The 13,270-nt window shown below is 40.6% G+C and overlaps 1 protein-coding gene across 2 annotated transcripts in view; it reads right to left on the bottom strand.

Moving 5' to 3' along the window:
- Window positions 1–13,270, bottom strand: part of DGKI (diacylglycerol kinase iota) — a 422,277-nt gene that overhangs the window by 119,209 nt on the left and 289,798 nt on the right. For both annotated transcript variants that reach the window (XM_087860802.1, XM_045792572.2), the window contains one exon: window positions 3,736–3,836. In XM_087860802.1, the coding sequence (XP_087716928.1) occupies window positions 3,736–3,836 (101 nt within the window). The remainder of the gene's footprint in view (window positions 1–3,735; window positions 3,837–13,270) is intronic.

Genomic DNA, 13,270 nt, shown 5'->3' with positions numbered 1-13,270 from the left:
TCCCGCTTTTGGAGAGCACGGTAGCGTGCCAGACTTGGCACCCGCAGTTTCATCTACGAGATTACATTTCACGCTCTTAGTTTATGAGGCTGCGACGATATTCTCATTTTAGAGATGAGAGGTATGATCACCGGAGAGATGGATTACTTGGTCAAGGTTGCAACTGTGATTCAAACACAAACATTTCTGACTCTGCCACCACATCAGTAAATAAAAGACAAGGGAATTCCATTCAAGCAACTGTCTAAGACACACTCCTAATATCGTTCATCTATGCCAGAGAATAATCATTGAGATATTATATATTATACGTTATATATACTTCTAAACATCCATATAATTCCCATTACACTGAGAAAATGTAAAAGAGTAGTTGAACACTACACTTAATATACAACAAGGGTTAGTCCTCTCCTACCTTTGTAGGCTACACCTATTTTCTATTAGCTCCAAACTGGCTTTTGCTTGTGTTTTAGGGCCTAGACCTGTATGAATTATCAGGGCAATTCAAAAGCACAGAGTAAGCTCATGACAGAAGTCAGAAGTTTAGCCTGTTTATGTGGGATAGAGTTAAATCTTGGCCAAGATCAAGTTACTCTAGATATAAAAATACATGTTGTATCAATGAAACTCCTTTGGAGTTAGAAATATAACAGATTTTCAAAAACTAACTACCCTCAGCCTAGACTATATGATTATGTGCTGTATTAAGTACTCATTTATGTACTTGATTCAGATTATGGGAGTAAGATTCTGCTATCATTATGGATTTACTTTAAGGAATTTTTTTAAACATTTCTCTTTACGTTCTTTTAACCTGAATAGACTTTCCTCTTGGACACCATAACCATTATCTTGAGGGTTAATAATTCATAAAGCCAGTAATGAGAGCCTAATTATCTTAAGTAAGTCTGAAATTTATCGGCAAGCAGCGAGGGAGGGACTGCAAAGACTAACCCTCTTTATGCTATTATTTTAGGGGGAATACCCCCAGGTGAATTGGAGCTAAATGGAAGGGGGGTGGTAAATCTTTGAAATAGTGTAGTCATCTTTCTCTATGCTAAAAATAAGCAAGGTAATTAAAAGGGCTGCCATCCTGTAATTACTAAGAAGTCCTGCCTTACGGACGGAAGTGGGGCTTTGTTAGACAACAAACATTCAAGCTTGTAATCTAATACGAATAACGATTCAGACACATAAGCAAGATCTATTAAACAGGGATGGCAAACAGCCACATGCTGCCTGGATGAGTCACTCAGTGTATCATCCAGAAAGGGAACTAGTTCTTTTAAACCCGGTAACGCAGGACTGCTCTGGTTTAGGGTTTGTATGTTGACAATCAATAGACGGCCTAAGAGGATTCACTCCCTTTGGGATGCAGGTCAGAGTGCAGTCCTCAAAACCCTTTTATCTAGATGGTGTTCTATGCATTTTGTTTAATTAATGCTTCTGAAATAACAGATCTATTTTGGCACTGTATGTCACATATGGACTTGGACTGGTTCTTGTCTTTATACTGTTTGAGCTCTGCCAGCCTTACCGTGACTCTGTAGTTGGTTGCAAGTTGGAATCAGGCAAGAGAGTGAAGCTAAGAATCAAATACATAACCCCGAAGGACAAACTGCCCTGGACAACCACAGTTTAGAAGCATCATAACTGTGTATTAAATGTGGAATGCCTGACTTGGCCATCTTTACTTCTAATTAACATACTGTTTCCTTCAGACTGAAATCTTTAGAACAAGTTAACTCCTTCATTCCCTCTTTGAGTGTTTCTTTGTCCTTCTGAGATCCAAAGACACTGGTGAATTTGCTGGATTTATATTTATACCAAGTCACCTCCCCCAATTTGATATAAGAAGTTTCCTTACAGAGAAGTTTCATCACATAAGATATGATGAGTAAAGCACTTGCCAGGAAATGTCATCTTCTTGTAAAAACTCAAATCACAATTACCTCTGGCAATGGTGGACAGATAATGCCAGGGAAAAGATAGAACAGATAATTGAAATCCACCGATAAGCCTCAAATCTCATTTCAGCCCCAAATTTCAAATGCTTCCCTACTCCCAACTGACTTTCTTCAGAGTCAGTGGTAAGCTGAAAAAATATTAACTGACTTGAGATCCATTCTTTCTTTTTTAGTTTTCAAAAATTGTAAGCTATTTGTCTATAAGTTGGAAATGAGAAAGGACATAAAACACTCTTCTTTATAATAAGTAGCCTTTCAAAGTCAGTTTAACTCACACTATAGCTACACCTCCCAATGCAAACATGTATGTCCATCATGTTATGAGTTAAATAAGATTTTGTGCTACTCTGTCACTTATAATCTCATTTATATTAGAAAATATAATGGGTCATTTATAGAAGGGAGAAAAGCAAAAGTCCAGGGAATTGCTCCATTCCCACTTCAAACTTTCCCAAACAAAGGAAATGAGAGAGAAGAGCAGAGAGGGGGAAGGCAGGCGAGAAGGCAGAAAGTATTGATGTTTAAGGAAAAGAACACCGAAGGGCTGAGGAAGCTGAACCTGCAGATAGAATTGAGAGGAGAAATTTTGCACAGAATTCTCTGGGTGGTTCAGTGGTCGGGCTACCAGGGAAATGGACCCTTGCTCACTGCCACCTCCAGATCGGAAAGTCCCCACACTCACCCTTGAGACTGACCCTGGGTTTCAGAATTTCCATCCACTGAATCCCCACTCCGGATCACAGGTCCAGAATCAGAGCTTGGAAGTCCTTATCACTAGAATGTGTTCCCTCCTCCATTCCCACCAGTTTTAGCTATTTGTGTCTTCCATAACCCTAGGTCGGTCCATATTGGAACCAACTGGGCGTCATAAACTTATAAACCTCTGGTTCTCTATCAAACTCCTTCTGTTCTGTTGGCATCCCTGCCTGTACCCTCGGATACTGGTCTTGATCTTCTCTGACTTTACTGCATTTGACTACTGGCCTCCATAATTGTGACAGAGCCCAGAACCCTAATATCTAACACACCTGCAGTCTTAACATCTTCTGGACTACTTTACCTGGTTACCTCATATATCATAGTACAGATAGGGATCTAACATAGTGAATGGAATGTAAAAAGTGCCCAATAAATACTGAATGATAGAAAAGATGAACTAAAAATCAGCTATGCATTTAAAGAACCATATGAAAAATATGAACATTGAGAAACATTCATATGTGGAGTCGATTTAAGATTTCAGGAACAATGGCACCTCATCAATTGTGAATTACTTTATCATGACATTGAGTATTCTGTGGGCCTCTGACATTTATGCAATCACATAATAGCTAGATGTGTTGGACATGTCTTTGCAGATAACTTTGTCACACCTGCATGAAGAATGAGGACAGTATTTGGTAATGGAGACTCCAGGAAGAGACTTGTGCTGTCTCAAGAGTTTTCTAGACATTATGATACCATATGACATTCACCAACTTTCTGCTTTCTCATCTTGGATAAACCTGAGACTGAAGTGGTTAATAAACCAAGAGATCCTAACTTGTCCTCTTAGCATAATAATTTTCTTCTGCTGTTTTCCTTTGCCCAGTTCCATTTTCTTCAGCCCATAAATCATCGCTTGGGCTTCGCATGGTATATGCTTCCCTTCATTTCCCTAACCATTGTTTTCAGACACAGGATGAATCTATCCATCAACCCAAGGAGGATCAACCAGCTGAAGATAGGGTGATCACATGAGATCAACTAGGCACTTCCAACTTACAAGCTTCCCGAAGTTTCTCTTTGTCATAGTGGAATCCTTCATAGTCTTGTAAACTGATTTTGTTCACCCGGATCCTCAGGCGGTCTGGGACAGACTGGGGACTGCAAAACAAGAACCAAGTAGTCAGACAAATGAGAGAATAGAATTGAGAGTCACATGCACCTGAAAGGACTAAAGGCAATAATGTCTCTTCATGTTTGGAAGAAAAAGTTCTCATTCAAACCAGAATTGTAGGTTCCTTACCAGAATATGGCCATTATCTGAAGAATACATCTCTAGAAACCTCAAGTTTCTGGAATTTAGGTAAGAACATGGAAATAGGCAGAAAAAGCTTCTGGAAGCTACTCCTATCCTGTTTACTATTAACTTATTAAAAATTCTAATAAGATCATGTGTTTAGTTCCACAATAAATGAGACACAGCCAATCTGAAACAGTGAGACATAGCATAGAGCTGTAAAAACTGCTCTAGGACAATATGCCCCTATCCACCAAATACAGCAGTTTGACCCTCAGAAGAGACAAAAACAATAAACAAAAAACCCTCTAAAAAGCAGACCAAGAATTGAGAAAGCACAGGATTGAGATCAAAATACCTCTACGTACCCCAACAGTCTGAGAGCACCTCTCAAAGTTTATGACAATAAATGCTGCCTGTGATGGTGATTCTGAGTGCCCCAAAATGATGAAAAAATTTAAAAATATGTATAATGTACCTTCTTTAGAAAGGGAATGAAGTTGTAATTCATTTTGAAAGAACTCAATCCAAACTGGGTCAGGATACATGTTAAACAATTAAGAGAGCGTAGCACCCAGCTTTCTGAAGCATCCTGTTCACTCACAAGATGTCCTTGGATTGTACATAATATTTTCAAAGTAGTTTAATCATTGGCATTAGTTGAGTCAAACAATTTTTCATCATCACCACTATGGAGCAATGCATTTCTTCAATGTATTAATATAACACAATCCTGGACACTTGTCCTTCAGTATTATCTTATATTTAGATTTCATTGGTTCAGATAATTTTAGCAAATACAGGATGGCTTCTCCTTTCTTGTGTTATGGGATAAAAGTCACTATTGACCAAAGTAGAAAGAACAGCATTACTCTTCTATTCGTTTCAGTAAAGAAGGAAAGGACTAGAAGAGGGAAAAGGGAAAGAAAGGGAAGACAGAGTTGGAAGGAAGAAGAAAAAGATAGATAGAAGGAGGGAGTGATAAAATATTGTCAGGATACAGTGACCCCTACCTCAAACACACACATGCAACTCTGGAAGGAGGAAAACATAATTTAATCTCATCCTCTTGCCTAATACCTCATCTTAGGGCAAAGTATAGTAACTCCGTCCATGTAGAGTCCCACTCTAATACCCCCCAAAACAACATATAGATCCATATGGATACATATGTGCACACCCATACATAATTCCCTTCCTCCTCTCTCACAAAGATATTTAGATCCAAGTGCATAAATTCTAAAAAGAAATAGTAGACAAATAAAAATGTCTGAGGTTGACTGGGTTAAAAACTCAGCCAATATGAAATGACAAGATGGATAATTCTGAGGGAGTTTTGAGAAGACAAATCAATGGACTAGTCCATTCAAAGTGTGTCTGTTGGGTGTCCAACTTTGTATTGGGCATTGTGCTGGACATGGGAACAGGCATTGATAAATAAAACGGGTATAAGTTGTGATGGGAAATAGGATTTGAAGGCATGTTTTGCCTGAAATATCACATGTACCCTTACCATCATTTACAGACAGGGAAGCTGAGGTTTAGAAAGGTAAAGTGATTTTATGGTCACATAGCTACTGAGTGGCAGAACCGGGAGCTGAGTCTTGGACTCTTCATTCATTGGTTTCATGCTTATTTTATTATATGATGTCAAGAATCCCATGGATGTGACAGCAAAACCATAGATCCAGAATTAACAATGTCAAATGATCTTTATATGGTGTTCAGACTCTTATCAATACACAATCAACTGGGGGAGAGGTAAGTAAACTGTGGTACGTTGAAACAAGAGAACACCGGGCAAATATTACAATGAGTGTGTAAATCTATATTTGTTTAGAGGTAAGTCTCACTATAACATTGTGAAGTGAAAAAAAATCACGGAAAATTATATCTGGAAAGAACTTCTTCATGTAAACTGTGGAATTTCGGCATTTGTTTATGTACACAAGTGTTTGGAGAGAATGTTCAGCAAGCTATCCCAGGCGGTTATCTCTACGTAATGGGATTTAAGGATTATTTTACACCAAGCATCATCCTTTTCAGAAAAAGATTTTAAAATTATGTCAATCTGTAAATAAATGATAACTCAGAACCAGAGGAAAAATAAGTTACAGCAAAGAATGTCAGGTATTAGGTGTGAGTAGATAGGAAAGAATAGGAAAGAATTTAAGCCATTAACAGTGACCATACAGTGTTTGTACCAGATGCTCATCCCAAAATTAAGGCGGGTCTGATCCTTTTATTTTCAAGTTCACCCTAGTGACCCGAAAAGATTGTAATTAAGAAATATTTCCCCACAAACACTTCAGGTAAGACGGAAGCGGGAAGCATAGAAGGTGGTGGCCCACCATACCCTCTGATGGGAGATGGGGAGGACAGAGGTTGAAAAAGCTCAACTTAATTACACTTTGAGATGACAGTAGGTCAATTGACAGTGAGCTTTAGCATTCTCCAGCGGGCTGAAGTAAGACCTAGTTCCAGCAGTAGCTGTAGAGTAGAAAATAGGATTCAGAGAATGACTACAGACCAGTCCCTGTATGCCTTTCCCCAAGGAGCTCCCCACTCGCCAACCACTGTGTACCGCCTTTCTCATGGTCCATCCGTGCCTGCTTCCTGCCCACATGCTTCCACCTCCCAGCTTTGTGTCTGTGCCCAGCAATTCCAGCCACACAGTGTTGCCTCCTGAGCCACAGCCTCCACCAATCTTCCTTACAGGTGGTACACCATGGACATACAACAGGAACTGTCATTTGAATGGAACTTTCCAGAATCCAAATGAATTCATAAATTATCTCAGTTCACCTCCAGAGCAATCGGCTAGGCAGGAGACGAGAAAATGCAGACTCAGTAACTGCTTGGCATTCTCCCCCATCCCACCTTCTTATACACTCATTCTCTCGCTGTCAGTGCCCATCTGTTCCTGACGACCTGCAACGCATCCCACGTTCCCACCAGCAGCAGCCTGCTTAAACCCACTCTTCTGACGAAGGTACCTGGTGTTTGGCCTGCTATCAAATGTCGGGGGTCATCCGCAAATTTTAGGGCAATCACGGGGTCCATGATGGGAATCTGCTTTGAAATCTTTTGGATCCTGGTGTAAAGAGTAGGCAGCTCAGCAGAGTGGAAGAGCTCAGGCTCTGAGTCAGATTGCCTGATGTGAAGTACACTTCCTCCAACTACTGGCTAACCAGGAAACCCTGTGCTTCAGGGTTCCTCTTGGGTAATGTAGAGATAAGAACAGGATCCACTTCCCAGAGTTACCAGGAGGATTAAATGAGTCAATACAGAAAAGTGCCTGGCACATTGTAAGTACTCAGTAGACACTAGCTACTATCAGTATAATCATCATTCTGAAAATCACTCCCCTACATAAGGTTCTGCTAATAAACAACAGCATCTGCTGCTGGGGAGCGGAAGAAGTTTAGGGTGTGTGCTGGGACTGCCCTAGGCCCTTCTGACCAGCCGCCGAGCTTCCTCTCAGGGGAAACTTTCTAGTCTGAGTAGGGCCATCATTCTCCTGGACCTTCTCCCACAGGTATTTTACAGGCCAAGCAATGACATGAACACAGACAACTAGAAGGTGGGAAAGATAAAATACACAGATATTAAGTGAAAGCCAAGTAATTCAATTGTGTCCCTTTATGTCAAAATATATTAATGTGCCATTAGTGGCTGAATGGAGGTGGACGATGACAAAGCTGTTCCTTGGAGTTTGGGGAATAGCAGTGCCATTAGTTTTCTAAAATTAGATTTTCCCAAGAAAGTTAGTAGAGCATAGAAGAGATGAACATCCTGGATAAAAATGAATCTGCCTCCATGCCAACATCTACCACCAACTATTCCGATACTGATGTAGGCTCTGTAGAAGGGGTTCTAAACCAGACTTCCTTGGACTCACTCAAGGTTCTGAAAAGGGCCTCAGCAATCTTGGAATTCCCTTTGAAATCAGGACAGTGACCTCAACCTATCACCTCCTCACAAATTTCCTCTGAAATGTCAAGACTGAGTTTTTTGTGCATGTTGGAAGTTCATGGCTCTGAACGTAACTCCCAAATGTCCCCATGACAACTCCCTCAAGAACTACCATAAAGCATCTCATTAAATTCACACACTTGGGCTCCAGAACACACCTTCCCGTGTTCACATTACACATGCCTGTTACCCTGAGATGCAGGGGAGGGGAGAGGTGGATCCCCATCTAGACAACTCCCAGAACACTCACTGCTATTCAACTGACACCGTCCTTACTACGAAGTTTTCTCTCAGTCCTCGTAACACACTCTCCTCATGCCAAACTTCTCACATGGATACCGCTTAGGGACGAAGAGAATGAATTGGGGGCTTTTGTTCCCTAGGGTCACCTCAAGGCCAGCAACACCCCATAATTTCTTCTTTTCATTGGAAACATGAATCATCTGGGAATAATATCCTTTAATATTAAGACACTATAACACAGTGTGTAACGCAAGACACAAACTCAGAAAAAATCTTAGTTCCAATCTGAACTCTGTCAATTAATACGTGTTTGACATTGAGAACTCTGAAGTTACCTTGGCTAAAGCATTTTCTGATTTGCAAATGGAACTGATGAGAGAAATATGTGAGCAAAAAATGAGAAAACCCATGTAAGGCAGTTAGCACATCCCTGGTAAATAGTGTTAAGTAAATTGTTGCTATATTTTTATTAAAACTCTGATGCTTCAACTTCCATAAGCCTCTTTTTAAAAAATTGAATCCCAGATAATATCATACCGGAAGCCAGAGTCACAGCTCTAAGTAGCAGTTAGAAGATACCAAACCCTATCAGAATGACAGTTTGATGACACGGTCGGGGAGACAAAGATCCAGAGTTAGGTAGCTATCTGTAGTCTGTGGCATGAGAAAGCAAGTGGGGGCCGTGAATGTTTGCAAGATATCTTAAAGATACTAGGAATATAAATCCTCATTCATGGTACAGGAGGCCCTTAAAGTTATATAATTACTCTACATTTTGTACTTTGTAAATGTCCAATTTTCATTAACATTTTTAAATGCTTCAGGGTAAGGCCTGCCCCTTAAAACGCTCATGTAGACTCACTGATTCTTACGATGAACTATAATTTAACCAGGAATTTGCTACTCATATATAAAGAGTTAGTTTTCCCTTGCAAGGCAGAAAACGTCACAACTTTGTCTGTCTTTCTCCTTCCAGGCCTGATTTAATGGTGATGCATTGCTTTAATTTGTTTCGAGCAATATAAACGTGAGATTCTACCTGATCATAACCTCGATGTAATAAAGTATATTTCTAACCAATCTTTAATAGGATTCATTTGAACTGGCCCTTGTTTTATGAATGGACTTCAGTGTGAAGTCATAGCACAAAAGACTCTTCCTCTTCCTTACAACTCCGGCACCTAAGAGTCTGGCCCACGTTGTTTACAATAAATGTTTTTAAACAAATAAATGAATGAAATGCAGGAAAGCTGAATTCCTCTGGGACAACGCATGGCCCTTTAGCACAGTTTGACATCATCTGAGCCTTTCCATAGCCATTTTTCTCTTTGTGAGCCCTAGGGCAAACCCTGATTGGGTTGTCCATTTCTGTCCTTTTTCCATCCAGCTCTCCAAGATGTGGAGGTAAATCCATGCTGGATTATACCCCTTCGCCTTTTATCTCTAGGGGGATCTGCACAGATAGAAAAGAACATACAGGGGCGCCTGGGTGGCACAGCGGTTAAGCGTCTGCCTTCGGCTCAGGGCGTGATCCCGGCGTTATGGGATCGAGCCCCACGTCAGGCTCCTCCGCTATGAGCCTGCTTCTTCCTCTCCCACTCCCCCTGCTTGTGTTCCCTCTCTCGCTGGCTGTCTCTATCTCTGTCTAACAAATAAATAAAAAATCTTTAAAAAAAAAAAAAAAGAAAAGAACATACAAATGGTAGATGTCCCTACCAGAAAAGTATGTATACCATTTCAGGACTGCCTGTTCTTCAATTAAATAACAATGAACCAGAAACACTTAAACCGCACCACATCCTTTCATCAGCTATCAAGCTGGGTCTTATTTAGATATAATTATACTCAATAGCTTCCTTAGCAACTTCCTAGAAATTGCTGCAATTTACCCTGGGACATTTTCAAGCTGCCACTGACAATAACCTATCCAAAAACACATCCAAGTGGGCCCCTTTGCATTGAGCAGTAAAACCAAATTGAACCAAAGCTTCTGAGCAGAGATTTAAAATGGATTTCTGACACCTGCCGAGTTCAGAGAGAACTCTTATAATTCAGTTGTCTTCTGCCTGGAGTAGAGAACAATGCCTCCGAAATGTGAAAAAAAATTTTAAAGGAGTTTTTGAATTTGGAACCAAAGATAAACCAAAATCACATTAACAGCAATCATGAGCTCCCACTGTCCGACATGTTCTTCCAGAGAAAGTACTTTTTTTCCCCACTTGCAACACTGAGAAGTACTTTTAAAGGTTGTTAATTCTTTTTCAATAGACATTGTTGGGGTTCCCCGGGTGGCTCAGTCAGTTATGCATCTGACTCTTGATTTCGGCTCAGGTCATGATCTCAAGATCCTGAGATCAAGCCTGGTGTGGGGCTCTGAGCTCAGCAGGGAGTCTGCTTCTCTCCGTCTCTCTCTCCCTCTGCCCCTCCCCCCACTCACACTCTCTCTCTAAATAAATAAATCTTCAAAAAAAATACTCTCTCTCCCTCACCCTCTGTCCCTCCCCCACCTCTTGGGCTCACTCTATCCCTCTAAAAAAACAAACAACAACAACAACAACAAAAAAAGTTAATGAAGTTCTTGACTGAAGGCATCCATTTGTGAGGTGGATAATATGATATGTCATAGTTACAAATTATCTGAGACCGCTCTCCCTCTAGATCTCCAATAAGATAATGGAATTAAAGCATTGCAGAGTTGGAGAAAACTTAGATGGTCACTAAGTCACTACTTGCTATCCCATCTGATGGTCTATTACCCCACGATCGCATCTATGGCTGCTCCATCTCTGCTTGACCCTCATCGAGTGTGGAAGGTACAGGACGGAAGTGCCCTAGTCTTTGTTTAGATGACCCTAAGCATTTATAAATTCTTCCTAAAGAACCTGTATCTCTCTCCATAACGTACTGACTTTTCTTCTACCATTCGGGTCGGAATTGGGTTTGAAGTCACTGGGATAATCAACTACAGACACCGATGGCAAAAGAATGTAAACTTGAAACGCCAGACCTCGAAGCCTACCCAAGAAACCATTTGCCGACTTAATGGCTAAGAGATTAAAAAGAGGTTTTAAGTTCCAAATATTAGAAACTTTTATGCAATTAGTGGAAACAAAAAATTTTTTAAAGTGTTCTGGAGATCTTCAAATACATACTGCCATGCACATTTTCACGCTTTCTACTGAAATACATTTTTATGTTTCCGAGATTGTAAGAAATGAACACGCAGCAGAGTGAAATTAGTATGTGGTCATTACACACTGTCTCTTGTGCTGGGCGTCGGCTTCCCGGCATACAAAGGAGAAGCAAAGACAGACAACTAGTAGCGGCTTCACTCGGGAGCACCTGTAAGCAGCTTGGCGAGTATCGCAACTTTGTTTCTGCTTGAAAGGAAAAGGAACAGGCCAATAGCCTTGGTCAACACTTCAAGTTCTCCTGACCATCTACTTCTTTTCGCAATAATGAACATCACAGCTATTGTTGACTCAGCCATCAACTCAGAGACTTTTATGTGGAACCCCCCCTCCCCACATATACATAACATTACCACTTCTGGGTACTGGAATCATAGATCTATTTTTTAAGTTACGGACCCTCAAACTTTCCTCTACATGAGATCACACTGTGTCTTCACCTTCTCCTTTCCCTTTACTCATGCTCATTAAATCCACTTCTCAGTCCACACTCAAATAAATCCCCCCTTCAGTAGCATTCCTCATTCTGGTTAACTCCTGAAGCACTTTTCTCTGGATTTCAGTTCAATAGACTCTCTGATTTTCCACCTGCTCCTTCTTTCCCTCCCCTGCTAGTCGTCTTTCTTCAAATCGTGTTCAAATATGTATGCTTCTCTACCCCTTCTGGGAACACCCCCACAGACCAAGCTACTATCATCTTGCACCTAGACTGAGTGCTGTAGACTGAGCAGTCAGTGCGAAATGCAAATGTGATCATGGCATGGTGATTTTCCCCCCATAATCACGAGCTCTTTGAGGACAGGATGCCCAGACATATCTATCTTTGTTAAGCCGCTGCTTCCCATATGGATTTACTAATTTTGAAATGAGAACTATTTTCCGTGACAACGAACCACATTCTTCATCCCACCTAATCGTGCGAACCACATTCTACATCCCACCTACGTAATGTGCATCGCTGGCCCCATGACTGGATGGGGACCAGTCAACAGAAATCAGTTCAAGGGAAAAATCAATTCTCATTACTAAACTAACAAACGAAAAATAATCTCAATGCTCATGCTATCCTCACAGATGGGGTTGATCCTCTGGTTTATCTCTGGTTAATACGAATGGAGAAAAATTTCTACTTATCATTAGATATCACCTACAGGCTTAAATCTCCTGAGAGTCTCCTGTTCTAATATTTGCTGAATTGGCAAGTAGAGCTGACACCCTTTCAGAAAACTTATAGGAGCTTCAGACCTTAAGTTCCCTCTTCTACTCTTTTTATACTGTTTTATGTTGAAAGAGTATAGGAGCTGGACAGATATCATGATGAAAGACAAAGGAAGCAAATACCTCCAAGAAATACAGAGGGATGGAAATCAGAGGTAGAGGGAACACGCATTTTTATAGAATCCTGCAAATTCAAACTGCTGAATGAGGAACAGTTGGAAAAGGAATAAGAACTCAAGGCTACTCTTTCATCACATCAGGCGAGAATCATTTCTACTTCATGAGGTAAGTCGATTGAATGGAGGTTTCCTGGCTATTAAAAATGACTAAAGATTCTATCATAAAATACTAATATGGGCTTTTAGTAGCAGAGCCTGCAGTGGCTTAGAGAATTCTTTTGCTTCTCTGATTGTACAGAGGTCCATTAATTACCACCTCCAGTGGAGTAAGGCACCACTGGGCCTGAGCCAATGAGACAGAAGAGGATAATGTTACTCTCAAGCCATCCAACAAATGGCTTCAGATCTCATGTGCTCAGAGAGAGAGACATTTTTTTACTTCAGGTTTCAATTTCTATGTATCAGACAAAAGGAAAACCTAACATTTATTTGCTATTTAAACGCTAACCTCTTCCTTTGGGTTTGCAATAATAAGCTGTTGGAATATCCTGT

Source organism: Ursus americanus, chromosome 3 (assembly GCF_024610735.1).
Source record: "Ursus americanus isolate L20-20 chromosome 3, mUrsAme1.1.p, whole genome shotgun sequence".
NCBI classification, from domain to species: domain Eukaryota; kingdom Metazoa; phylum Chordata; class Mammalia; order Carnivora; family Ursidae; genus Ursus; species Ursus americanus.
This window is presented reverse-complemented; position numbering and strand designations above follow the sequence as displayed.